The sequence below is a fragment of the Salmo salar genome, chromosome ssa03 (assembly GCF_905237065.1).
Source record: "Salmo salar chromosome ssa03, Ssal_v3.1, whole genome shotgun sequence".
NCBI lineage: Eukaryota > Metazoa > Chordata > Actinopteri > Salmoniformes > Salmonidae > Salmo > Salmo salar.
In genome coordinates this window covers 41295049-41321542 of record NC_059444.1, presented here as the reverse complement: position 1 = coordinate 41321542, position 26494 = coordinate 41295049, and the positions used below count along the sequence as shown (strand labels likewise).

The following is a 26494-nucleotide window of genomic DNA, read 5'->3' as shown; positions in this document are numbered from 1 at the left end:
TGTTATTGGCAGAGAGGTTTAGAACTCTTATTGTTCTATTAATTATTTACCGCATGGTTAGATCACCAAGGAAGGCCAACACTGACACCGTGATGGTTTTCAGAGGGATGTTGTGATTATGAAACCAGTCCTTCTCAGATTACCACGTTAGTCAGAGAGAGTCATAAGCACAATCACAATCAGAGTCCTGATTGATAAGATGATTTTGTAGGGGATTTGTAGGAAATACGCACCAGTTACTTGAGAATAAAACTGAATTTTGGGGAGTAAAAATGTATTTCCATTCAAAATCCTATTTTCACTATACCTTAATCCCAAAGCCTGAAATAGAAGTTTAACAAATTCAGGACACGGGGAATTATATATATTTTTTTAAATACTGACTTTTCACATTCTTTCTTGTTTTCATACCTTGTCAGGACGTTCTGGTCCTGATAATGTAGGAAAACATGCGCGCGCACACACACGTACACACCCCTCCAAAAGTATTGGGACAGTGAACATGTTGTTGTTGTTTTGGCTCTGTAGTCCAGCACTTTGAATTTGAAATGATACATATCGGGTGAACCATTTAGAAATTACAGCACTTTTTGTACATAGTTTCTCCCCCCTTTATTTTAGGGGACCAAAAGCAATAAAAATCAATGGTAAATTATGTATTGTGTCATTCTGGAGTCACTTTTATTGTAAATAAAAATAGAATATATGTTTCTAAACACTTTAATGTGGATGCTGCCATGATTACGGAAAGTCCAGTTACAAAATGCTAACCTCCCGTTATTGTAATGGTGAGAGGTTAACATGTCTTGGGTGTATGATATAAAATGCTAATCTCCCCTGTTATTGTAATGGTGAGAGGTTAACATGTCTTGGGGGTATGATATAAAATGCTAACCTCCCCTGTTATTGTAATGGTGAGGGGTTAGCATGTCTTGGGGGTATGATATAAAATGCTAACCTCCCCTGTTATGGTAATAGGGGGGTTAACATGTCTTGGGGGTATGATATAAAATGCTAACCTCCCCTGTTATGGTAATGGTGAGAGGTTAACATGTCTTGGGTGTATGATATAAAATGCTAACCTCTCCTGTTATTGTAATGGTGAGAGGTTAGCATGTCTTGGGGGAATGTATAAAATGCTAACCTCCCCTGTTATTGTAATGGTGAGAGGTTAACATGTCTTGGGGGTATGATATTTGTGCATCTAACTTTCTCATCATTATTTATGATTCATTCAGGACTATCCATAATCAGTGTAGCGACCCAGACGGCATTCCTAGCCGTTCTCAGAGCATTTTCAGACCAGCTGGATGGTGTGTTTACGGACATATTCAATCTCTCCCTATCCCAGTCTGTTGTCCCCACATGCTTCAAGATGGCCACTATTGTTCCTGTACCCAAGATGGCAAAGGTAACTGAACTAAATGACTATCGCCCCGTAGCACTCACTTCTGTCATCATGAAGTGCTTTGAGAGACTAGTCAAGGATCATATCACCTCCACCCTACCTTACCTAGACCCACTTCAATTTGCGTACCATCCCAATAGGTCCACAGACGATGCAATCGCCATCACACTGCACAATCCCATCTGGACAAGAGGAATACCTATGTAAGAATGCGGTTCATTATCTACACCTCAGCATTCAACACCATAGTACCCTCCAAGCTCATCATCAAGCTGGAGGCCCTGGGCCTCAACCCACCCTGTGCAATTGGGTCCTGGATTTCCTGACGGGCCACCCCAGGTGGTGAAGGTAGGAAACAACATCTCCACTTCGCTGATCCTCAACATTGGGTCGCCACAATGGTGTGTGCTCAGCCCCTTCCTGTACTCCCTGTTCACCCATGACTGTGTGGCCATGCACGCCTCCAACTCAATCATCAAGTTTGCAGACAACACAACAGTAGTGGGCTTGATTACCAACAATGACGAGTCAGACTATTGGGATGAGATGAGGGCTCTGAGTGTGGTAGGAAAACAACCTCTCATTTAACGACAACAAATGAGATTATGGATGCACCGATATTACATTTTTTTGCCGATACTGATATCCAATATTTTCCAATAAAACGATGCCAATATAAAAGAAATTGCAGCCTTTTAAACATTCTAGTACACTTAAATAGTTGAACCCACACACACACTGACCAAAAAGTTGTTGGCATTTACGTGTGTTCAAATTACCAGTAAAACATAATCAAACCCTATTTCTTTCACTGTGCTGTTTCATTGTTAATTTGTTCATTCTCAACCAGGATTTCATCATATGTCAAGCAGTGAAGTTCCAGCTCTGTCTGTCCGTGGTGCCTCTTCCTCGGTGCGCACTGTCACTGTGTCCATTTCCATCTTGTCCAGCTGTGTCTAACATTCCACGTAAACCCTGTTTGTCTGCATCGAAGTAGCGGTCCTTGTACCTAGCATCGAGCATAGTGGCGACACAGTAGAGGCTCAGTGAGAATGCCACCGAATCACTTGTTCACAGCCTCTAGTAGAGTACTTTTCCAAGTTAACCCGACGGTCTGTGTTGGCATTTTTGTTGAGCAGATGTTTCAATGCCATGGCAGGGTATCACGTCTGCTGCAGATGCAGTTGAGCTTATTTCTCGAGTCACTTATTCGAATGGAGCTAGGAGTGTTCATGTTTCCAAGTTTCAAACATGTTCTCAAATTCCATTGAAGTGGCAGCAGCAGTATGAGAACCAGCCCATTCTTGAGCATGCAATATGGCTTTCCTCAGTACGAAATCCTTGTCGACCCACTGTGCTGTCAGACACAGCATGCTCATGGGGCTGACATCGCTGGTCCAAAATGTCAGTCGTGAAGCTAATAGCATAGATGTGCACTTCAACAATACTGTAACTCCGGTAGAGCAACATCTGAAAAATTGCGCTTACTTGGGAGTGTGTACCAGTGCTCGCCAGTTGGCGAAAGCCAACATCATCCATGACAGAGGACGGTTGATTGTCAAGGGCAATGAATTCCATTATCTTGGAGTTAAGGTATTTCGCCTTTTGAGTTGCAACGCTGAAATTCTTGCTATTTCAAATGACTGCTCGACTTGTTGACTGCTCAATCCACACAGCAGACATTGTGGGCTAGGTTAGGAATGCTGTATTGCACGTGTAGCGCTATATTTTTCATGGCGTCATTCCGTCATTTACCTACGTTATATAGGTATGCACCTCAGCTTCGACATCGGTTTTGCACATAGGCATTAAACTAGACAGACATCGGGCCGATGCCGATGTTGGCATTTTTAGTTAATATCATCCGATTCCGATATGCTTACCGATATATCGTGCATGCCTAAAGGAGATGATCGTGGACTTCAGGAAACAGCAGAGGGAGCACCCCCCCACATCGGCGAGACAGTAGTGGACAAGGTGGAAAGTTCTAAGTTCCTCGGCGTACACATCACGAACAAACTGAAATGGTCCACCCACACAGACAGTGTGGCGAAGAAGGCTCAGGAGGCTGAAGAAATTTGTCTTGTCACCTAAAACCCTCAAACTTTTACAGATGCACAAGTGAGAGCATCCTGTCGGGCTGTATCACCGCCTGGTACTGCAACTGCACAGCCCATAACCGCAGGGCTCTCCAGAGGGTGGTGCAGTCTGCACAACGCATCACCGGGGGCAAACTACCTGCCCTCCAGGACACCTACAGCACCCGATGTCACAGGAAGGCCAAAAAGATCATCAAGGACAACAACCACCTGAGCCTGTTCAATCAAAGCTGGGACCGAGAAACTGAAACACAGCTTCTATCTCAAGGCCAGACTGTTAAACAGCCATCACTAACACAGAGAGGCTGCTGCCTACGTACATACAGACTTGAAATCATTGCCCACTTTAATAAATGGATCATTAGTCACTTTAATAATGCCACTTTAATATCATTTTCACATATCTTGCATTGCTCATCTCAAATGTGTATACTGTATTTTATACCATCTTGCCTATGCCGCTCGGTCATTGCTCATCCATATATTTATATATATTCTTATTCCATTCCTTTACTTAGATTTGTGTGTATTAGGTAGTTGTTATGGGATTGTTAGATTACTTGTTAGATATTGCTGCACTGTCAGAACTAGAATCACAAGCATTTCGCTACACTCGCAATAACATCTGCTAACCATGTATGTGACCAATAACATTTAATTTTGATTTGATTTGATCCACGTGTTTAGAAACAATCTATTCTTATTTACAATAAAAGCGCACCAAAATGACAATACATTGTTTACTTTTCATTTCTATTAGACACAAAATAATCTGAAACATCCATACAAACAGCAAATGCATCCAACAAGTTTGTAGAGTCACAAGATTGATGTGTGGAGAATTTTCCTTGTTTGGGGACCTAAACCCCTCCCACAGCTGTTTAGCTCTGGTTAATATCTGCATTCAGATAACACAATGGTTGACTAATAACATGTTACAGTTGTGTGAAGACATCAGGGTCGTGTTAAGTAGGCTAACACCGTAGCAAACCATTTACAAACAGCAACATGAAAATGACCATCTTTTCCCTCAAAAAATATATTTTATATTTTCAACACATGACAGAAAATGACCCTCTAACTGGACATGTTTAGGTAGTTACCTCTGTTTCAAAAATATTTTCACCATTTTGGGCCCACTGAACATGACCCAGACTCCACCCCTACAGAAGAACAGTATTTGGGTTGAGGTGGTGGTGGATTCCAATGAGGGCTACAGTACAGTAGGGGACCCTGTCTTGACGGGTCAGGGCTGTGCCTTCACAGGCCTCTATACAGCCTCCGTACATACAGTATTACTTTGAACACCCTGATCCTATCTCTCCCCCCTCCCCCGCTCTCTTTCTACCCCTCTCTCTCCTCTCCCTCCGAATCTGCCTCTTCTCTATCTCGCTCCCTCCCCCTCCAACAGCCAAGTGTGCCAGTAAAACCGACTGCTAGAGCCTGAGGAATGTTCCTCCCTCCTCTCCACAGTGAAGTAAACACCATGAGTTATCATCCTCTTTCAAACACAGCCTTTACTTTCCAACAAGAAATATCTGGAAATACGTCTTGGCTTGTTCTGGTTTCTCCACTCCTCTTTCCCTCTCTCTCGGTCTCTCCACCTCTCCTCTTACCCTCTCTGTCTCCTCTAGCCAACGCCCCAACACGGCCTCCATAATCCACATTCCCCTATGGAGCTGTAGGGCCCGAACAGAGCAGCAACCAACCCCTCCCTCACACTATAACCAGCTACTCTCTGATTGGCATGTGAGGGACAGAGGACTTCCCCATAACAGTGAGTCATTACGAGAAAGAAAAAAAAGAAAATAAAGAACTAGACCCTAAACATAGGGACCTGGCTGCTAGAAATAGTCAACAGCTCTTGGTCTTGTGTGTTTATTAAAAATAGTGCTCCTAACCATACATCTCGGTTTGCCTCTGCTTTGTTCAAGGAAGTGAAATGGAGCTAAACCAAAGAACAATACACAGAGGAAAAAGTTCCAGCTCTAAATGATCACTGCCTGAGGGTTTGCTGTAGGCCCACTCTGGAAAGACAAGTTTATTGTAGGCCTACGTCTCCTAACCATGTGAAGTGACTGTAGTTTTTGGCATGCTCTCAGATTGAGGGAAGTGGGGCCTAGGTCCCTGCAATCATAGCATTAACTCTCATAATGGACACCAGAGGTTTGTCCAAAACACTGTAGATAATCTGGGCCTGTTTTAATAAAATGTCTCAGAGAGTAGGAGTGCTAGCCTGACGACTCACACTAAAGGATTCCGCTGCTCTGTTGTTCTCTACATACTTTAGTCTGAGACTGACATCATTGAAGTTGTTTGTGGTGATGAGGGGCAAGAGGGGCCTTGTACAAAACAAAGTAATCGTCGATGGGTTTAACTCTAACCAAACACAGTATCAAAGCCTATTACGAACTTTAAAACTGCCGCTATACCCACGTGTGTTCTGGCTCTGGCCAAATCCAATGGCTTCTGGACCAATCAGACGGCCCCGAATGTGTTCGCATTCGGTGAAGGGTCGGGGAGGTAACTCAGATCCAGGCTCATTGTGGATAAGAAACTAACGTCCGTGAGCATGCCGTAGCATTTGGCCAGCGCAAGGAGTCTGGGTAGCCAGGCAATAGGAGTGCTGGTCTAGGATCAGTTTTGCCCTTTAGATCATAATGAATAAGATTGGAGGGGGACCAGAGTAAATCACATTACTTCCAAAATACTATAGTTTACTACATTGCCTAAAAATAAAAATGAATCACTCATATGTCTCCCGCTCCTAAAAGGTAGGCCATAGAAAGAGCTCAAGATAAAGTGCAAGTCTCTCCAACTCTGCCCTCTTCAAACTAAGTCAAGCCTATTGGCTGATTATAGCCCAGTAATACTGATAGCTTAATATAAATGCGCCATGGGAGAATCTCTGGTAGTTTAACCTATGCTATTTCTTAGGTTATTTTGATATTGCCTATAGGGTGCAAAATTGCTGGGACCATGGCTGTCAAGTGAGCTGCGTCACATATGCCTAAAATAACATTGAAGGACTGCGTTTGGGTTTAGGACTAGTTATTGCGGTAGTGGGTGGGAGTTGGACAGAAAGCCAAAGGGTGCAGTATGAAAAGCTACGGGTGCAGGAGGGATGAAGAAATCAGTCCCATGCAGACCTCTACCCTGGACCTTGTTGCTTATTAGTGCCAACTGCAGAGGCACACCTTAACAAGGCACACCTGTTAATTGAAATTAATTCCAGGTGACTACCTCATGAAGGTGGTTGAGAGAATGCCAAGAGTATGCAAAGCTGTCATCAAGGCAAAGGGTGGCTACTTTGAAGACTCTTTGATTCGGGAACAGACTATCTTGGGAAGAGGTGGGAGTGTGGGACACAGCCCTACTTTGTGCCTTATGTAAGTCGTTACTAATGACAGTACTGCACTTATACAGTAATAACAGAACAGTGGTCTAAGCAGACATACACTGCTTTCAGAAAGTATTCATACCCCTTGACTTATTCCACATTTTGTTGTGTTACAGCCTGAATTCAACATGTATTAAAATGCATCTCCCCCTCATCCATCTACACACAATACCCCATAATGACAAAGTGAAAACATGTTTGCAAATTTATTGAAAATGAAATACAGAAATATCTAATTTATATAAGTATCCACACCCCTGAGTCAATACATTGTAGAAGCACCTTTGGCAGCGATTACAGCTGTGAGTTTAAGAGCTTCCACACCTGAATTGTGCAACATTTGCCTGTTATTCAAGCTCTGTCAAATTGGTTGTTGATCATTGCTAGTTTTGACTTAAATTGGCTTGAAAATATAACTCGGCCACTCAGGAACATTCACTGTCTTCTTGGTAAGCAACTCCAGTGTAGATTGGCCTTGCGTTTTAGGTTATTGTCCTGCTGAAAGGTGAATTCATCTCCCAGTGTCTGGTGGAAAGCAGACAACCAGATATTCCTCTAGGATCGTGCCTGTGTTTAGCTCCATTCCGTTTCTTTGTTATCCTGAAAAACTCACATGTCCTTAACGATTACAAGCGTACCAATAAGATGATGCAGCCACCACTATGCTTGAAAATATGGAGAGGTACTCAGAAATGTGTTGTATTGAATTTGCCCCAAACTTGACACTTTGTATTCAGACAAAAAGTAAATTGCTTTGACCATTTTTTTGCAATTTTAGTTTAGTGCCTTATGCAAACAGGATGCATGTTTTGGAATATTTTTTATTCTGTACAGGCTTCCTTATTTTCACTCTGTCAATTCGGTTAGTTTTGTGGAGTAACTACAATGTTGTTGATCCATCCTAAATTCTATCAAATTCTATCACAGCCATTAAACTCTGTTTTAAAGTCACCATTGGCTTCATGGTGAAATCCCTGAGCTGTTTCCTTCCTCGCCGGCAACGGAGTTAGAAAGGATGCCTGTATCTTTGTAGTGACTGGATGTATTGATACACCATCCAAAGTGCAATTAATAACTTCACCATGCTCAAAGGGATATGGATGGGAATGTCAGCTTTTTATTTTAACCCATCTACCAATAGGTGCCCTTCTTTGCAAGGCATTGGAAAACCTCCCTAGTCTTTGTCGTTGAATCTGTGTTTGAAATTCACCGCTAGACTGACGGACCTTACAGATAATTGTATGTGTGGAGTACAGAGATGAGGTAGTCATTCAAAAATCATGTTCAAAACGTATTGCATGCAGTGAGTCCATGCAACTTATGTGACTCTTAAACTTTAGGCTTGCCATAACAAAGGGGTTGAATACTTATTGACTCAATACATTTCAGCTTTTCATTTAGAATGAATACAAATAATCTATAAAAATTATTCTACTTCGACATTATGGGGTATTGTGTGTAGGCCAGTGACACAAAATCTCAATTTAATAAATTTTAAAAATCAGGCTGTAACAACAAAAATTGAAAAAGTTAAGGGGTGTGAATAGTTTCTGAAGGCACTGTAATAGAGTCAAGATCAAGTCAACAAGATATTTGTATCTAAAAGAAACAATGCTAAAGTAGTGTGTAGGTTAGTAAAGAAGCAGGACTATAAATGAGAATGGCACCGGCACAACAATTATATGGAAAACTACACACAGATATCTACCCCACTGTGTAACGGGTTTCGTCGGAAGGAGAGGACAAAAGCGCAGCATGGTAAGTGTTCATGATTTTTATTCTCAAAAAACACTCAAACAAAATAACATACGGGGAAAACGAAAGCGCACAGTTCTGTCAGGTACAGATAACAAAACAGAAAACAACTACCCACAAACACAGGTGGGAAAAGGCTGCCTAAGTATGATTCTGAATCAGAGACAACGATAGACAGCTGCCTCTGATTGGGAACCCTACTCAGCCAAAACAAAGAAATAGGTAACATAGAATGCCCACCCCACATCACACCCTGACCTAACCAAATAGAGAAATACAACGGCTCTCTAAGGTCAGGGCATGACACACTAGGCAAAAACTGGTTGAATCAATGTTGTTTTCACGTCATTTCAACCCAAAAATGCAATGTGATGACGTCGAATCAAAGTGGAAAACCCATTAGATTAGAAAAAAGTTAGCATAAGGGAATTTCATATTTTGTTTTTCACCCAACTTTTAACCAAAATCCAATGACATGGTGAAACTTTGTTGATTTCACGTTAGTTGACAACTCAAAACAAATGGGACATTTTCACATGGATATAGCTGTTGACTTCTATGATATCGCCTACAATAGCCAATATGTGGCGTTCAATGTAGGCCAACATTCCATGAGACTTAATCAAAACATTACGCTTGGCATTAACCAGTTTAGGAATGATATTTAACTTGTCACAATTGGCCAAAAAGGTGACTGAAAGTGGCATTATATTGTGCTATTATGCAAGAAACCGCTTTAAATTAATTGTTATCATTATTATTACCATTAAGAAAATCATACAGAAATGTGTGCTACCCTCTGCCTATTGGCTTATTTGCATTTTCAAGCCTGTCTCAAAATAGGACACTTTCCCTTTAAAACAAAAAAAGCTCACCTGACTTGCTTTTCAAAGACAGACATGTACAAGTTTTGTGCTCTTGTAGGAAACAATCACTCCCCCATTGCTGTGTAAAATTAGCTATAACAGGGCTAGTCACTCACAAGCTAGGAAAGAATATCGACATATGTGCACATATGTAACAGGGTAGCTCTGTTCTGTGATCTCAAATGGGCATATAGGCTACTCTCCATCCGCTCATGCCTGTGAAATAGAACAAGGCTACTCCGACGTGCTCTTCAACCTACATCAAAATAACCATATGTCCACAGTAGAGGAAAGATGATGTACATTTTAGTGAAGTTCAATCTCGTGCATCTCTGCGTGGGCTTGCAATTCTTCTGCACGGGACTGCTCTAGGAGCTTTGTGGTTGCACATGTAAGTAGCTTAGAGGGAACACTGGCCAGAGCATAACTGAGTCAGGGTGACTAGCTGGCTGACTGGCTGTTACAGAAGAAATCACTGTCATTTTCTGTGGTAAAGAGACAAGTGGTATTCATTTCACTGAAAAGGTGTTCCCCCATCAAACCTGACTGAGCACTATTCACTCAGCAGCTGGAATGCAGCTCTGGCAGAACCGTTTTGCTCACTAGCCCTGAAAACTGAATAGGAAACAAACCGGAGAGACAACAGCTCTTTGTCGGGTTACTCATTACTACTCATCCAGTTGTAAATAGCAGTGATAAACAGAGGAACAACAATGTCTTATTCAATGAAACATGAAATGTTGTTTGTGATGTGGTTGCAGTGGGTAGGTTGGAGGTCACACTTCCAGGTGCAAACAGTAAGCTCTGTGTGTGTGTGTGTGTGTGTGTGTGTGTTTTCTACTCACGTACAGTTTCCTGTCTGCCTTAGAGTGCCTCGTCTATTGCATAGTGAGCCGAGTTCTCATCTGAAGACTTTTCAGACAAAGAGAAACTCAAACTACTGCAGCTCTGACCGGGATCTCACCTCTGGATACAAGTCTAGTTCAGTAACACTTCTCACTTTATTATGAAGTCTTCTAATGCTTTAACATTAATAGTAGTGATGTGACAAATAGACAATTTAGCTTATTGTTTAAACTGCCTTTTTATTTGTATTTTATCTAAGATCACCATGCACAATGCAAAGCATCGGCTAGAGTGACATAAAGCTCGCCGCCATTGGACTCTGGAGCAGTGGAAACGCATTCTCTGGAGTGATGAATCACGCTTCATCTGGCAGTTCGAAGGACAAATCTGGGTTTGGCGGATGCCAAGAGAACAATACTTGGACGAATGCATACTGCCAACTGTAAAGTTTGGTGGAGGAGGAATAATGGTCTGGGGCTGTTCTTCATGGTTTGGGCTTGGCACCTTAGTTCCAGTGAAGGGAAATCTTAAGGCTACAGCATACAATGACATTCTAGACGATTCTGTGCTTCCAACTTTGTGGCAACAGTTTGGGGAAGGTATTTCCTGTTTCAGCATGACAATGCCCCCATGCACAAAGCGAGGTCCATAAGAAATGGTTTGTCAAGATCGGTGTGGAAGAACTTGACTGGCCTGCACAGAGCCCTGACCTCAACCCCATTGAACACCTTTGGGATGAATCGCAGCAATGTTCTGACATCTAGTGTAATGCCTTCCCAGAAGAGTGGAAGCTGTTATAGCAGCAAAAGGGGGACCCAACTCCCTATTAATGCCCATGATTTTGGAATGAGATGTTTGATGAGCACGTACCCACATACTTTTGTTCATGTAGTGTATATCTACTGCAGTCATATACCCTTGAAAGCACCTCGGCACGTTTGTTGGTCTTTAAGGCTACACTACGGCTTTTTAAATGCAGACACAAAACCTTCTCTGGAGATAGAAACTATGCGCCACTGAACAGGCCTTTTACTTGTCTGTAAAGGAATGCCGCTTCTGAAGCAGGACTAACACCCCCCCCCCCCACCACACACACACTTACCTCCAGCACAAGCCCAGCTCCCAGTATGGTCCTCCTCACCCCGCTGCTGTAGCCTTTCTGACTCAACGCCGTCAGACAGTGAATCAGGAAGTTGGTGCTCTGGGTCTTCCCTGATCCGCTCTCCCCTGATATTACCACACACTGGTTCTCCTGCTGCTTCAGCATGGTGTGATATGCCACGTCCGCCACTGCAAAGATGTGAGGGCTTAATTTTCCAAGTGGCTGGTTGTTGTACATCATGACATACTTAGGGTTGTAGATGGGCAGGAACTTGAAGGGGTTAATTGCCACCAGGATACCCCTGGCGTATGTGTAGATGTTGTGTTTGTAGAAGCGCAGGCGCAAGGCGGCCAGGATAGTGTCCTCGGTCAGGGTGGAGAGGCTGCACAAGTCATCATACTCCTCTAATGAAGGTACCCCACCATTGTCCGTCTCTGACCGCAGAGCCCCTTCACCTTCCTGCGCTTGGAGGATGAAGTAATACCCCTTCTCCTGGGGATGCCGTTTTCTGGCCCCTGGGGGCCAAAGCAACACCCTCTCCACAGGCATCTCAGTGTCCCCTAGCCTCCTCTCCTCCCCTTCAGCCTGCCTGACTTCCAGCAGGGCGTACGGACTGGTCATGTCCAGGCCTAGAGTGGCCCCTGCTTTCTGGATAACCATGGCTGCTGTGGCCCCTGGGCTGACCTGGAGAGTACAACATGCTGCTTTGTCCTGGGACAAACGTGGGTAGATCTGGAGGAAGACGGCCTGCGGCTGCTGTTGTTGATCTACGTCCAGGCTGGCCGCTCCTACCACACCATCAGACATACTCATCCTGCTGGCTGACACACAAACAGGACCTCTCCAGCATACCTCACTAGCACTGCCCTCCCCCAATCAGGATGTAACCACTGGGTAGGGAGAGAGGGAGAAGAATGGGGTAGAGTCAGGGAGGGGTATATGAGATACAGTGGAGTCAGATTTTTCTCATTAATCTACACACAATACCCCATAATGACAAAGCAAAAACTGGTTTTTAGAAATGTTTGTAAATGTAAAAAAACTGAAATAACACATTTACATAAATATTCAGACCCTTTACTCAGTACTTTGTTGAAGCAACTTTGGCAGTGATTAGTCTCAAGCCTTTTTGGGTATGACTCTACAAGCTTGGCACAGCTGTATTTGTGGAGTTTCTCCCATTCTTCTCTGCAGATCCTCTCAAGCTGTCAGGTTGGATGGAGAGCATTGCTGCACAGCTCTCCAGAGATGTTCGATCAGTTTCAAGTCTGGGCGCTGGCTGGGCCACTCAATGACATTCAGAGACTTGTCCCGAAGCCACTCCTGCGTTGTCTTGGCTGTGTGCTTAGGGTTGTTGTTCTGTTGGAAGGTGAACCTTCGCCCCAGTCTGAGGTCCTGAGCGCTCTGGAGAAGGTTTCCATCAAGGATCTCACTGTAATTTGCTCCCTTCATCTTTCCCTTGTTCCTGACTACTCTCCCAGTCCCTGCCGCTGAAAAACATCCCCACAGCATGATGCTTCCTCCACCATGCTTCACCGTAGGGATGGTGCCAGGTTACCTCCATAGATGACGCATGGCATTGAGGCAAAAGAGTTCCCATCTTGGTTTCATCAGACCAGAGAATCTTGTTTCTCATGGTCAGAGTCCTTTAGGTGCATTTTGGCAAACTCCAAATGGGCTGTCATGTGCCTTTTACTGTAGAGTGGCTTCCGTCTGGCCACTCTACCATGAAGGCCTGACTGGTGGAGTGATGCAGAGATGGTTGTCCCATCTCCACAGTGGAACTCTGGAGCTCTATTAGAGTGACCATCGGGTTCTTGGTCACCTCCCTGACCAAGGCCCTTCCCCCCCCCAATTGCCCACTGTGTTATTGGGGACCTTCAATGCTGCAGAAATGTTTTGGTACCCTTCCCCAGATCTGTGCCTCGACACAACCCTGTCTTGGAGCTCTACAGACAATTCCTTTGACCTCATAGCTTGGTTTTTGCGCTGACATGCACTGTCAACTGAGACCTTATATAGACAGGTGTGTGCCTTTCCAAATAATTTTCAATTAATTGAATTTACCACAGGTGGACTTCAATCAAGTTGTAGAAACATCTCAAGGATGATCAGCTGAACCTGGATGCACCTGAGCTCGAAATCGAGTCTCATAGCAAAGGTTCTGAATACTTATGTAAATAAGGTATTGTTTTTTTTATTTTGAATACATTTGCAAAAAAAAAATCAAAAAAAAAAAAAAATAACAGTTTTTGCTTTGTCATTATGGGGTATTGTGTAGATTGATGAGGAAAATAATTAATTTAATCAATTTTAGAATAAGGCTGTAACGTAACGAAATGTGGAAAAAGTGAAGGGGTCTCTAAACTTTCTGAATGCACTGTAAACATTAGAAATGGCATTTAGACTGGCAATCTAAGTAAAGTATTTGCATGACAGTAAATACTTATTTATCAGAACTTAAAAGTGGCATAGGATTATTATAATAATTCTCCCCTTTAATTTAAGAATAAATCTGTTTAGCCATTGATAGTTGCAGAGATTTAATAGGATACTGTATCTATACAGTATAGAGCTCCACTGAAGCAGTGCGAGAAGAAACACGACACAACAAATTAGCCCAGCTTCCAAGAGAAGTGAGTGCATAGTTGTCTGTCGAGCCTGTATGCATGCAGACACCAGAAAAGGGAACAAATGTTTTCTACAGTATTTGTTCCACTAAGACAATAGCCTCTATTCCCTCCGAGCAACCAACTTTCCCACGACTTCCCTAATCTCCATTCCGTACAATATAATATTTTATCCAATGACAATGAGATTCAACAGCTGAGTCATTCTTACGGTGACATTTTGGACCTCATAACTTGAAGAAAAAAATCATTCATTTTTGGGGTATTCTATCAGAAAAAGGTCATGTTTGACTTTCAGAAGAACATATTGGTCAAGCTCAGACACTTAAATCCTAATAATTATAGGCAGATTGTTCACACAATCATATTTCAACACTGTTAGGGACATACACATAAAACTATTTGAAAGTGTTAACAACGCATGCATGTACAGTACCAGTCAAAAGTTAATAAGAGGAGACTTGCTTGAGCCAAGAAACACGAGCAATGGACATTAGACTGGTGGAATTATGTCCTTTGGTCTAATATATCCAAATTAGAGATTTTTGGTTCCAACCGCCGTGTCTTTGGAAGATGCAGAGTAGGTGAACAGATGACCTCCGAATGTGTGGTTCCCACGTGAAGGATGAAGGAGGAGGTGTGATGGTGCTTTGCTGGTGACACTGTCTGTGATTTATTTAGAATTCAAGACACTCTTTACCAGCATGGCTAACAAAGCATTCTGCAGCGATACGCATCTGGTTTGCACTTAGTGGGACTATCATTTGTTTTTCACCAGGTCAATGACCCAACACACCTCCAGGCTGTGTAAGGGCTATTTAACCCAATTGAGATGGTTTGGGATGAGTTGGAACACAGAGTGAAGGAAATGCAGCCAACAAGTGCTCAGCATATGTGGTAACTCCTTCAAGACTGTTGGAAAAGCATTCCTGGTGAAGGTAGTTGAGAGAATGCCAAGAGTGTGCAAAGCTGTCATCAAGGCAAAGGGTGGCTAATTTGAAGAATCTCAAATATAAAATATATTTTGATTTGTTTAACACTTTTATGGTTACTACATGATTCCATATGTGTTATTTCATAGTTTTGATGTCTTCACTATTATTCTACAATGTAGAAAATAGTAAAAATTATGAAAAACCCTTGAATGAGTAGGTGTCCAAACTTTTGACTGGTACTGTATATACACACACATATGTAACTGTAATTAGTAAAAACAAATCCTAATATATTACGCAAATATAAATAATTAGTGATGTGGAGCCTAAACTTGCCATAGCTCTGTGGGTGATTGAGTTTGAGCTAGCATAATGGTAAAACTTGAAGAGGATTTTATATGTTTCTATAACAAACATATTTTAACATTTTGAAATGAGAAATTCTCTATAATTTACCCGAAACAGGTATGAGTGAGACAATTAGACGAACATCATTAAACATGTAAAAATAGATAAATCCAAGTGTATATATTTGTTTTGTTTTGGAGTGGCTATACGGACTCACCTGGTGCCAAAATTGATGATGTATGTCACACAGCTTAGTCAAGTGGAGACGGATTTGTTGCAGTCAGTTTCTGCAGAGCCCTTCCAAACTAGCTAGTTTAATGCTGGCAACAGCAGCATTGTGGTAGTTGACTTGTAAAAGAAAGTTGTTTATTTCGATGGGCGAGGGAGAAATAACTTGTAGTATTGATCCCCATCCGTATGTCACCTTGACATGCCAATTAGCAAACGTAACGACAAGCCCGTGTGAATGACCGGTGCAACGGTGTTGTGTCTAGGTGCTTCCCACTCCACTGTTGCTTCCCACTGGGCAGTAGTTCCTTCACCGGGCAGCTGTATTATGTCGCTGGCAGTAGCTAACGTGGCCAATTTGTTCCATCCCACTTGATTATATTTAGAGTAGGATAGCAGCCTACACAAGAAATCATTTGTAATATTGGTACTAGTGCCAGGGGTTAGAACCGGTTCAAGGAACAGAACAGAAAAATAAGTACATTTTTACAGGAAAAGAATCAGGACCGGGAACAAAAGTGATCTATACTGTTCCAAACAGTACTGTTATTTTGAAAACATGGGAACCAGTTAATTACTAACGTTATTTTTACATTCCAAGCATTTTTTCCAGTCCCACAACAAACGCAACAAAGCGCCTATGCAAAACCCTCACTCGGTCACACAGAAACGTATTCCAGTGTCTGCCTGCTTGCCATCTGAAAATCTTTGCCAGTGTGTGCGTGTGTAGGCTTCAAGCCCCTCCCTCTCCTGAGCATAGTCTACTAGCCTATTGACTTTACAAGCGTGATTCAGAAATTAAAGATATTTTTAATTACAGAAGAATGGATCAACTTTTTCAATGTTCGTTAAGGATACTATAGTTATCACGTTTCACATTGGATTAAATAACGACAAAAAGGTAAGACGTGTTTTTAATTCTGGTGCTGATCTGCACACACAGCTAGCTCTGGTACAACATTAAGCAAACACTCTGAAGTTCAAAGACATTCAATGTTCCTTCATAGAAGCCGCTCTTCCGTAGGTATAATTGTGAGCCCAAGTCAGATAATGTATGTCATAAGATGGCCAGCTCTTCAAGCCAAGCCTCCACCCACAAAATCAGCCGCATCTTGCGTCCTACACCTGTCTGTCCAATGTATGTAAACAAATTGCCTGCCTGCTCCATATAGCAAGCTTCTCTACCCGCACTGATTGGTGAAGAAATTTAATGTCGAGCTAAATGGAGAAAAAAAAAACTATGTGATTTCAGAGGTTTAAAAAGGAACAATATCAACAGTAACTTTTTTTTGGTTCGAACTGGTTTAGAACTTTATTTTGCTGGTTGGAACAGTGGAACGGAACGAAAAATGATGGTTCCATTCAGATAGAACGACTGGAAAATATTTCAGTTCCAACCCGATTGGTACTAACCATATGGATGTCATTGTACAGTAGGAATTCATATTTACAGAAAATGTAATAACTTTCAATACGGGGAATAATTCATATTTATCCTGAGAGTCCCGGGAAATACTGCAAAAATCAGAAGTGCCCCTTTAAAGCTTTTAAAACCAAGATATGGCCACTATGCCAGGGTTCTCCCAAAATAAGATTGTGGCTGCGACACATTGCCGGCTTGGCTGCGCCACTATATAAAGGTTTCACAGCAAGTGAAACTGATATTTAGTAATGATGAGAGCAATGTTGTTAACAATGACATCGTTGTCAATTGCGAAACAGGACAATATTTTCACCATTCAGTTGATCATAACTAAGGTGAGTTTTCCTTTCTCTGCTCTTTTTCTTGGCCCAATGGCGGTTTCCTCCTCTCATCACTCCACTGTCGCCAGCCTCTGCCGCGTTGTTCTCAACACCAGTTTAAAATCAATATAGTCGACTGTTTTCTAGAAACCTGGCTTTTGTGAAAAGTGGTCCTGGGATCCCGGTTACAGGTTTTAATCCCTACCGTAGTCTACTGCTGTGACTTCTGCTACCTAGCATAAGTATGAAAAGGGCAGTTTTCGGGGAAAAACGAGCAGTTGTTTATTCTTCTCGTTGTAACAGTTTGGATAATGGGACAATTCTGAGTAAAATACATTGTAGGCTACCTGGATTGAGGTACATTTTCCGAGACATATCTCGTGCCACCTCTGCTGTGTTTTAATCTACACAGGAAGCCTGTCTGACCCTAGTGCAATTGTAAGCAAGCGGGTCGGATGTGCTGGTGAGCTTTCCTGCTGCTGTCCTGCAATAAGGAGAGGAAAGTAGCTAGATAGTTTAGCTAATATCAGGCCAGGGTGAAAGCTAAAACATTTATTGTTGTGATTTTAACAGAAAATGTAGAAATACGGTAACATCTACATTTTTAAAAAGAAAATACTCAGATAAAAACAAATGATTCTGAAGACTCTACCAAGTCACAATTTAGGCAGTCAAGTTTCAAATTATCATTGAAGTTTCTAGCCATGAGTATAAACTAGCAAGCTGGGAAGGGCTCATTAGGAAGACTGACTGAAGATAATTTGTTCATGCCTGTAAAACTTTAGCTGCACAACATATGTCATCAATTTTGGGCACTAGATGTGTCTTCATCGTCTCTCCCTGTTCAATGAGGTATAATGATTTATTTAGCATTGCACTATTGTTTTCCCACCCCAAAAATTAAGATACTTCCTGAACATCATGTCATTGTGGGAAGGGTCTGTTATTTTAAGGGGAATTACTACAAACTAACAGGGTAGAAAGTGTTCAGGGACACACAGAAAACCATAATATTACATACAATAATTCAGAAAAAAGTTGAGATTTTAAGTAGGATAATAAAATAATGAAGGATTTAATATTTTATTATTTGATGGCTTATATTTCTCATAGGAGTTGATGAATAGGATCTCAGGACAGGGCAAAAGCACCTATATCCACAAAAAACTAAATGCAGAAAATTCCCTTTGAGATCCATATGTGAGTTATGGTTAAAACCTGTTTGGGATAGGGGGAAGTATTTTCACGGCCGGATAAAAATTTTTACCGATTTAATCTGGTTACTACTCCTGCCCAGACACTAGAATATGCATATAATTAGTAGATTTGGATAGAAAACACTCTAAAGTTTCTAAAACGGTTTGAATGGTGTCTGTAAGTATAACAGAACTCATATGGCAGGCCAAAACCTGAGAAGATTCTATACAGGAAGTGCCCTGTCTGACAATTTGTTCTCCTTCTAGGGCATCTCTATCAAAAATACAGCATCTCTGCTGTAGCGTGACATTTTCTAAGGCTTTCATTGGCTCTCAGAAGGCGCCAGAAAGTGGAATGAGAGCTCTTCAGTCTCTGGCCGAAAAACAGCAGGAGTTTTTGTGAGTGGTCCTGCTGAGAACAATGACACTGGAGCGCGCTTGCACAAGACGACTCCATTTTTTTCTTTCAGTGTTTGAACGAATACAACGTCGCCCGGTTGGAATATTATCGCTATTTTACGAGAAAAATAGCATCAAAATGGATTTTAAACAGCGTTTGACATGCTTCGAAGTACGGTAATGGAATATTTCTACATTTTTTGTCACGAAATGCGCCGGCGCGTCACCCTTCGGATAGTGACTTGAACGCACGAACAAAACGGAGCTATTTGGATATAACTATGGATTATTTCGAACCAAAACAACATTTGTTGTTGAAGTAGAAGTCCTGGGAGTGCATTCTGACGAAGAACAGCAAAGGTAATCAAATTTTTCTTATAGATAATCTGAGTTTGGTGAGGGCCAAACTTGGTGGGTGTCAAATTAGCTAGACATGATGGCTGGGCTATGTACTCAGAATATTGCAAAATGTGCTTTCACCGAAAATCTATTTAAAATCTGACACCGCGATTGCATAAAGGAGTTCTGTATCTATAATTCTTAAAATAATTATGTTTTTTTGTCAACGTTTATCGTGAGCAATTTAGTAAATTCACCAGAAGTTTGCGGTGGGTATGCTAGTTCTGAACATCACATGCTAATGTAAAAAGCTGTTTTTTGATATAAATATGAACTTGATTGAACAAAACATGCATGTATTGTATAACAATGTCCTAGGAGTGTCATCTGATGAAGATCAAAGGTTAGTGCTGCATTTAGCTGTGGTTTTGGTTTTTGTGACATATATGCTTGCTTTGAAAATGGCTGTGTGATTATTTTTGGGAGGGTACTCTCCTGACATAATCTAATGTTTTGCTTTCGTTGTAAAGCCTTTTTGAAATCGGACAATGTGGTTAGATAAAGGAGAGTCTTGTCTTTAAAATGGTGTAAAATAGTCATATGTTTGAGAAATTTAAGTTTTTGCATTTTTGAGGTATTTGTAATTCGCGCCACGCTATACCATTGGATATTGGTGTCCCTAACAGGATAACCTCTTATCACCTCTTATTTAGTGTAAAATGTGGATTCCAAAGGGCTTTAAATATACAGTGCATTTGGAAAGTATTCAGACCCCTTGACTTTTTCTACATTTTGTTACGTTAGAGCCTTGTGGATAACATTTTTTAAAAATCCTCATCAATCTACATACAATACCCCATAATGGCAAAGCGAAAACAAGTTTTTAGAAATTTGTGCAACAAAATGTATAATAATAATACCTTATTTCATTGAGGTATTGTGTGTAGATTGATGAGGTGGAAATAATGAATTCATCAATTTTATAATAAGGCTGTAATGTAACAAAATGTGGAAAAAGTCAAGGGGTCTGAATAATTTCTCAACTGTAAAGTTAGGTGTCGTTATATTTCCTGGGGACAGAAAAGGATACCGGATAGTAGGGATGACCTAGCCCAATAATGGACTAAAGGAGCCTAATGTTGCTCCTTATAGCCCAAGGACAGGTATGGGGATCCACAACTGCGGTACGGTTCTAGAAACATAAAGCCCTATACTTTCATATCACATCAAAATAATTTCACAAATGCAAAATATAAAAACTTACTGTCCACTGTTTTAACAGTTGCAGCCAACAGCATTTTTCAGCTACGTTTGTGGCGTCTGTCTTCCGTTTACACACAGGTGTTCTGAGACACAGATGGTTAATACGAACAGGTATTCGACTCGGTCTTCCGCACGCTAAACAAACGCTGTAACATGGAAATATGGCTGTGTGGGAACACTAACCCTAAAAAAAGGTGTTTGGTAATTTAATCTTTTGTTTTTCGAAAATTATTCCTCACTGATATGAAAGATGTTCCTCCTGTATCCAAAACTGTACCGCAAGAGATGCATGCTAACGTTTAGAACAGGCGTCGGGGCTCTTAACAAAACCAATAGTGTGCAACTGCAGCCTGCAATTCAGGGTGTTCCTGCATGCCACCCCTCGAGCATCCCATTGGGTCCTTCATAAAACAACCCTCCACCACCCCCCTCGAGCACCCCAATGGTTCCTGCATGAACGGTGGTGGTGAAAGACACTGTCTACCGGTCATCTGACACCGTGTGCTGGCTATCTTGATAGTTAGCTATCTAGCACATGGTGTTGACCCCTAGTCCTGACTGCTGTGTAACGGAGTCCTACTTGCTAGCTAGTGTGGGCGATACCGGCAGACAATGTCCTTCGCTCCCGCCTGTCCTACTCGTCGTTAACAGAACAGTGGGAATATAGTGCCCCACAGGACACTGTCTAGTACCGGTCACCACCCACCTTCTGGCAAAGCAGGTGGAAGGTTGGGGAAACACTGTGTGCTAGCTAACAGTCGCTAACACTGTTCCATACAGATTTTGCATACCACGGCATTCAAACGAGGATGCGATTTAAAAATATATATATTTTAAAAAAAATGCAATTGTAGACTGTTGGCATTAAAATACGTGGTGTAAACTAAGTTTCTATTCAAGTGTTGATTGACATGGTAATAGACCAATAGTATTCGAGAAAAGTTAAAGGAAAAAAAACAGACCCCTCTGACGCTGTATGATACATTGTGACGCATCACGACATATCGTACGCGCTTCTCTCGCAGATTAAAAACAAGAAAGTGAAAAGGACAGGGAAAAGGGGATACCTAGTCAATTGTACAACTGAATGCATACATTTTTTCGCGTCATCACTGCATGCCATCATGACTCGCAAAAGCTGCAGTTTAATGTGTGAAGATAACTTTAGCGCCACCCTAAAAACCCTATTCAAATTCGACACATACCTTCAAATTGGTATGTAATTACACATTATATAAAAACTCTTCATAGTGTTTTATTAAAAGTGTTGAGCTGATAAATTGGACAAATCGGGTGACATTTTTTTTCTTCCCCCCACACGACATATGGGGACAAATGTTTCCCCACCCTTTCACTATTACTCAGTAGCATTCTGTTCCCCCTCCGCCATTTTTAAAAAGACCAGGCGGAGATCCATTGCCTTTTTCAAACATGCAGAGACAGGCAGCATGAAGGTCACGTCATTCATTTTGCTGGAAAGTGGAGAAGTTGTGCTTTATAATGGTATTCATAATGGAAGTATACATTTTTGGGGGGGCTAAAATACGGTCACATGTACGGGACACTGTCAAGTACGGAAGTTTGTTAGGGAAAGGGGATACCTCGTCAGTTGTACAACTGAAATGCGTCTACCACATTTAACCCAACCCCTCTGAATCAGAGAGGTGAGGTGCCATAATCGACATCCACGTCAGTTATCGTTAGTTTGCGAGCTAGCACACGGTGTCGCCCCTGCCTCCCGTCTGCTGTGTACCAGAGTCCTCCTTAGCAGTGTTGCCAACTCATTTTCTGGGTAAATTGCTAGAGGCAGGTTGATGTGTTGCTAAATGACGTTGTGATGTCATTGCGTGATAACGTAAGACTGCGTCATTATGTAGAATACACAATAACTTTACTCAAATTGACTGGCCATCTCGGCAAAAAAACATGATTTGACATTTGTTCTGGTACAGGCTCCCACTCTTTTCTGTACAATTTTGATTGAGACATGTTGACTGATGTTGTAAGTTCTGTTCAAGATCAAACATTCGTGACCAACTATATTCCCAGGTTTGGCTCGTCGAACCCGTACTACTACAGCTGCAGTCAGCCAACAATGATTTGCAATTTGCTGCTGGCCTACTGCTGCCTGTGCACGAGCTGAGCGCCTGCTGCTGACGTCAATCACAATGCACTTTTGAAGCCAGGCACGTGTGTTGTGACTGAGTGTGCCAGAGAAACTCGTTTTTGTGTCATTTAGAGGGAAAATGCGTGCATTTTAGCGTTTTCAGTCACTTTTCAAAAGTTGCTAAAAGTTCCAAAGACATTTTTAAAAGTAGCTACATTTGTTGCTAGGTGCTGTTTGAAAAAAAAGTTGCCAGGGTAGTCTGAAAAGTTGCTAAATCTAGCAACAAAATTGTTACATTGCTATCACTGCTCCTTAGGGCTAGCACAGTGTCTTTTGTTACCTCGACACTGCCTACTAGTGTACAGCTAGCTAGCTACCGTTGTCATCCCCGTTCCTTCTCTGTAGTGTTTATCGGTGGCTGGCATTAGCGCCACCTACTGCACTGGAGCGCCCCCGCCTCCCACCTGGCCTAATTTAAAAATGGTCCAATAGAAGTATAAAAAGGGTTTCCTGCAGATACAGGAATGCCCCGAATTGCAGGAGGCAATTGCACCCTTCTCAACAAAACTACCCCTGCCAGAAGATAGACTACTATAGCCATATGAATGGGCTAGGTCTAGGAATTTTCCCGCTATGTAATAACAAACACTAATCAAATGTTATTCCTCACCTTGCATTATGGTACATTTTAACCCTGTACAGATGAACATTATTGACGACAAGGAACTCCCTTTTTTCCACCAGTAGTAAAAAACTAGTAGATGAGGGGAAGAAAAAAATAGTTCAACTGCGCAACCGAAAGGTGAGCGAAAAAAGCTGTTCCCGTCCTTATTGCAAAATATACAAATAAACGCAATAATGCTTTAGTCAGTTGGCAATGACTGGACGCGTAATGTAAATTGAATGGTCATCGAAAATCTTCTTGTCAAGTTCTTGTGCGTTTTAACTTCCTATATATTTTGTCCGAGCGCTTTCATCGATGGGTTGGGTGCGGGTGACATGCTGAGTTCACGCGCAAGTCGCAATTTGGAAACTCGAAAGGTTTGGATTCGTTATCTGGTTGTAGTTATTCACGTGCCGCGTTCAACAAGTTAGCACAGTGGTTCCCAACCTTTTTCGGTTACTGTACCCAACAACTGCATTTTGCTCTGGTCGGAGTACCCCCTCATGTGCATTTTACTCCCCTAGTACCGCTGGTAGGGAACCACTGAGTAAATGAGTCAAACATGTTCGAGTTTCCTAATTCCGATCAGCACATGAACGCGGTGTCATACCCTTTCAATAAAACAGAAATGGCAACAAACTCGGTCAACTAAAGTTCTATTAACGTTAACCGACCCAAAGGCTACTTCTTACATTGCCAAATAGAATGACAACAGGCGTTGTTTTTCTTTACCATAGGCCTATGCGTTTTAACAGCTATTACTGTCTCTTTGGGATTGAAAGATTTTATTTGCATGTAAGAGTTTAGACCATCTGGTGGCCATATGAAGTACTGTTTAATTTTCTATACCTGTGGAATTCACCTGGGAAGAGGTGGGACTCCATTAGTTTGACTACAGTTGTATTGTGTGAGTACTGGCTACCACCAGACTCCATTGCATACAGTAACCTATACACCCACAAAGTCACTTAACACCTAAACATAAATACTAATCAAATGTTATTCCTCACCTGGCATAACGATCCATTTATTTGAATCCTGTAACGTTACACATGAACCTCATTGATAAAAGGGAAGCACCCTTATCCACCAGCATTACAAAACAAGTTGAAAAGAAAAAAACGAGTTCACCTGCGCAACCGAAACATTAGCGAAAAAAGGTGTTCCCGTCCTTATTGCAAGAAATACAAATAAAATAAACAATACTTTAGTTGGTTTGCAGTGCTGGACGTTTAAGATGTAATCCAACATGAATGGTCATCGAAAATCTTCTTGACAAGTTGTTTCTAGTTCTTGCGAATTGTAATTTCCTGTATCGTCTGTTCACGCACTTTCATCTATGGGTTAGGTACGAGTGACATGCTGCGTTGACGTAATAGTCGTAATTTGGAAACTCGAAAATATTAGACTTGCTAACTGATTGTATTTATTCACGCGCCGCTTTCAACCAGTAGCAAGTCGGACATTTTCGAGTGACCTAGTTCCGACCAGCACTTGAACGCGGCATCATACCCCTTTGTTCATGAGCGCGTCTGCTTCGTCAATAAAACAGAAAAACATTGAGTGTGTGTGCATTTTATTTCAGTCAGATTAACTGAAACTGAAACTATTTATTGTAGAAGATAACATCCTGTTTTTAACTCTCTGCCCTTTCGCCATGAAACCAACATGGATCATACATCTCAATAAGAACACCCACAATATACCAGTATGTTTTATCAGTGGGTTAGTGAGAATGACATAACTAGCCTAGGCCTACAGCAAATATTTGCATTCATTCATAAATGTATGCAATTAAATAAAAAGTGAGATATGACTTAACTTCAGTATAATTTACTTCCACTGCTCCTCTAGTAATCAAATACTGAATTTAGACACAGAATCTGATGTATTTTTCCACAAAGATATGTTTAATTTCAATTCAACCCTGGTGTGCTAGAAAATGCTAAGTGACAGAATTCAGTATGATGTCATAGCCTTCTTTGAACCCGCCAAGTCCTTTTGTGTGTAATAACAATCAGTTTAATCTCTGGTTGTTGTGTTCTGTGGATTAGGTTCCTTGTAGGTGTAACACTATCCCCGTTTATTGTACATTTGACTCTTTGTTATGCCTTGCACTGACTGGCAACAGTTACTTAAAGGACACATATGCAGACACTTTCTTTACAACTGTATTATTTTACAACTGTGTTGACTCTTGTGTTTCACAATCAAGATGAGAAGGTTTTTTAAATCCATTTGGCATACTGTAGTCTCGCTAGACAGATGGGTTGCCTGGGATACTGTACAGAACAAGACAAGACAGGTGTTGGCATATTTATTACATAAGTCTATTATGTTGGTATATTTATCACATGTTTATAGCCGTTTCGTGCATTGTTAAACATTGCACAACATGATGATAAGAACATGATGATGAAGATAGTGACGATGAAGATGATGATGTCACATTGGACGCCACTCCTGTTCCTGCTGAACTGAGCCAGCAGTCAACAGACACACACTGATTCCAGATCAGTAGGCACTGGAGTACACAGCCCTGAACTACACATTCTATAACACACACACACACACACACACACACACACACACACACACACACACACACACACACACACACACACACACACACACACACACACACACACACACACACACACACACACTGGTTCCAGGCACCGGAGTGAAAAAAAACTATAACGCTCTGGAGTATGATCAAGGGTAATCTTCCCCTGTGTGTCGGAACATGCAAGTCTTTTAAAGAACATTCCTGCTAATTTTACAGGTGGCCTGTCCTATCCATAATCAGATCTGCGCTCCTAGAGTGTATGGCTCTCCTTTTCTTTTTCAAGTGTTCTACTCCGCTAGCCAGCACCTCTCCTAAACAGGTGTGCGTTTCTTTTGCCACCAAATTGTCTTTTCCAACCTCAGGATTCTGTCCTCTTCTCGTCCCTTCTTTCCCATCTCCGAAGTGGTAGGCAAGACACCCTGGTATGCTATAAAATTGTTTTCATTCCAGACACTGAACTTAGCCACTGTGAACAAATCATTTTAGCTCAATGCTCACCAATAAGCTAAGTTCTGTATCTTCAGAAAGTATAGCACCAGTTTGCTCTAGCCTATAGAGGAAACGGGAAATTCCCCATCATTCATATCATACACAAGG

At 41.7% G+C, this 26494-nt stretch overlaps 1 protein-coding gene across 11 annotated transcripts in view; it reads right to left on the bottom strand.

Moving 5' to 3' along the window:
• The window catches only part of LOC106600513 (unconventional myosin-IXb), an 80891-nt gene extending 56187 nt beyond the window's left edge, over positions 1-24704 (bottom strand). For 5 of the 11 annotated variants that reach the window (XM_014191933.2, XM_014191930.2, XM_014191929.2 and 2 more), the window contains exons 1-2: positions 24339-24704; positions 11477-12366 (exon numbers count right to left, since the gene is read on the bottom strand). In XM_014191933.2, the coding sequence (XP_014047408.1) occupies positions 11477-12289 (813 nt within the window). In that variant the 5' untranslated portion in view covers positions 12290-12366; positions 24339-24704. Of the gene's footprint in view, positions 1-11476; positions 12367-15606; positions 16005-23334; positions 23661-24338 lie in introns of those variants that run through there. The other 6 variants (XM_014191928.2, XM_014191924.2, XM_014191934.2 and 3 more) reach the window with 4 other exon arrangements.
• Positions 24705-26494: the final 1790 nt, after the last annotated feature.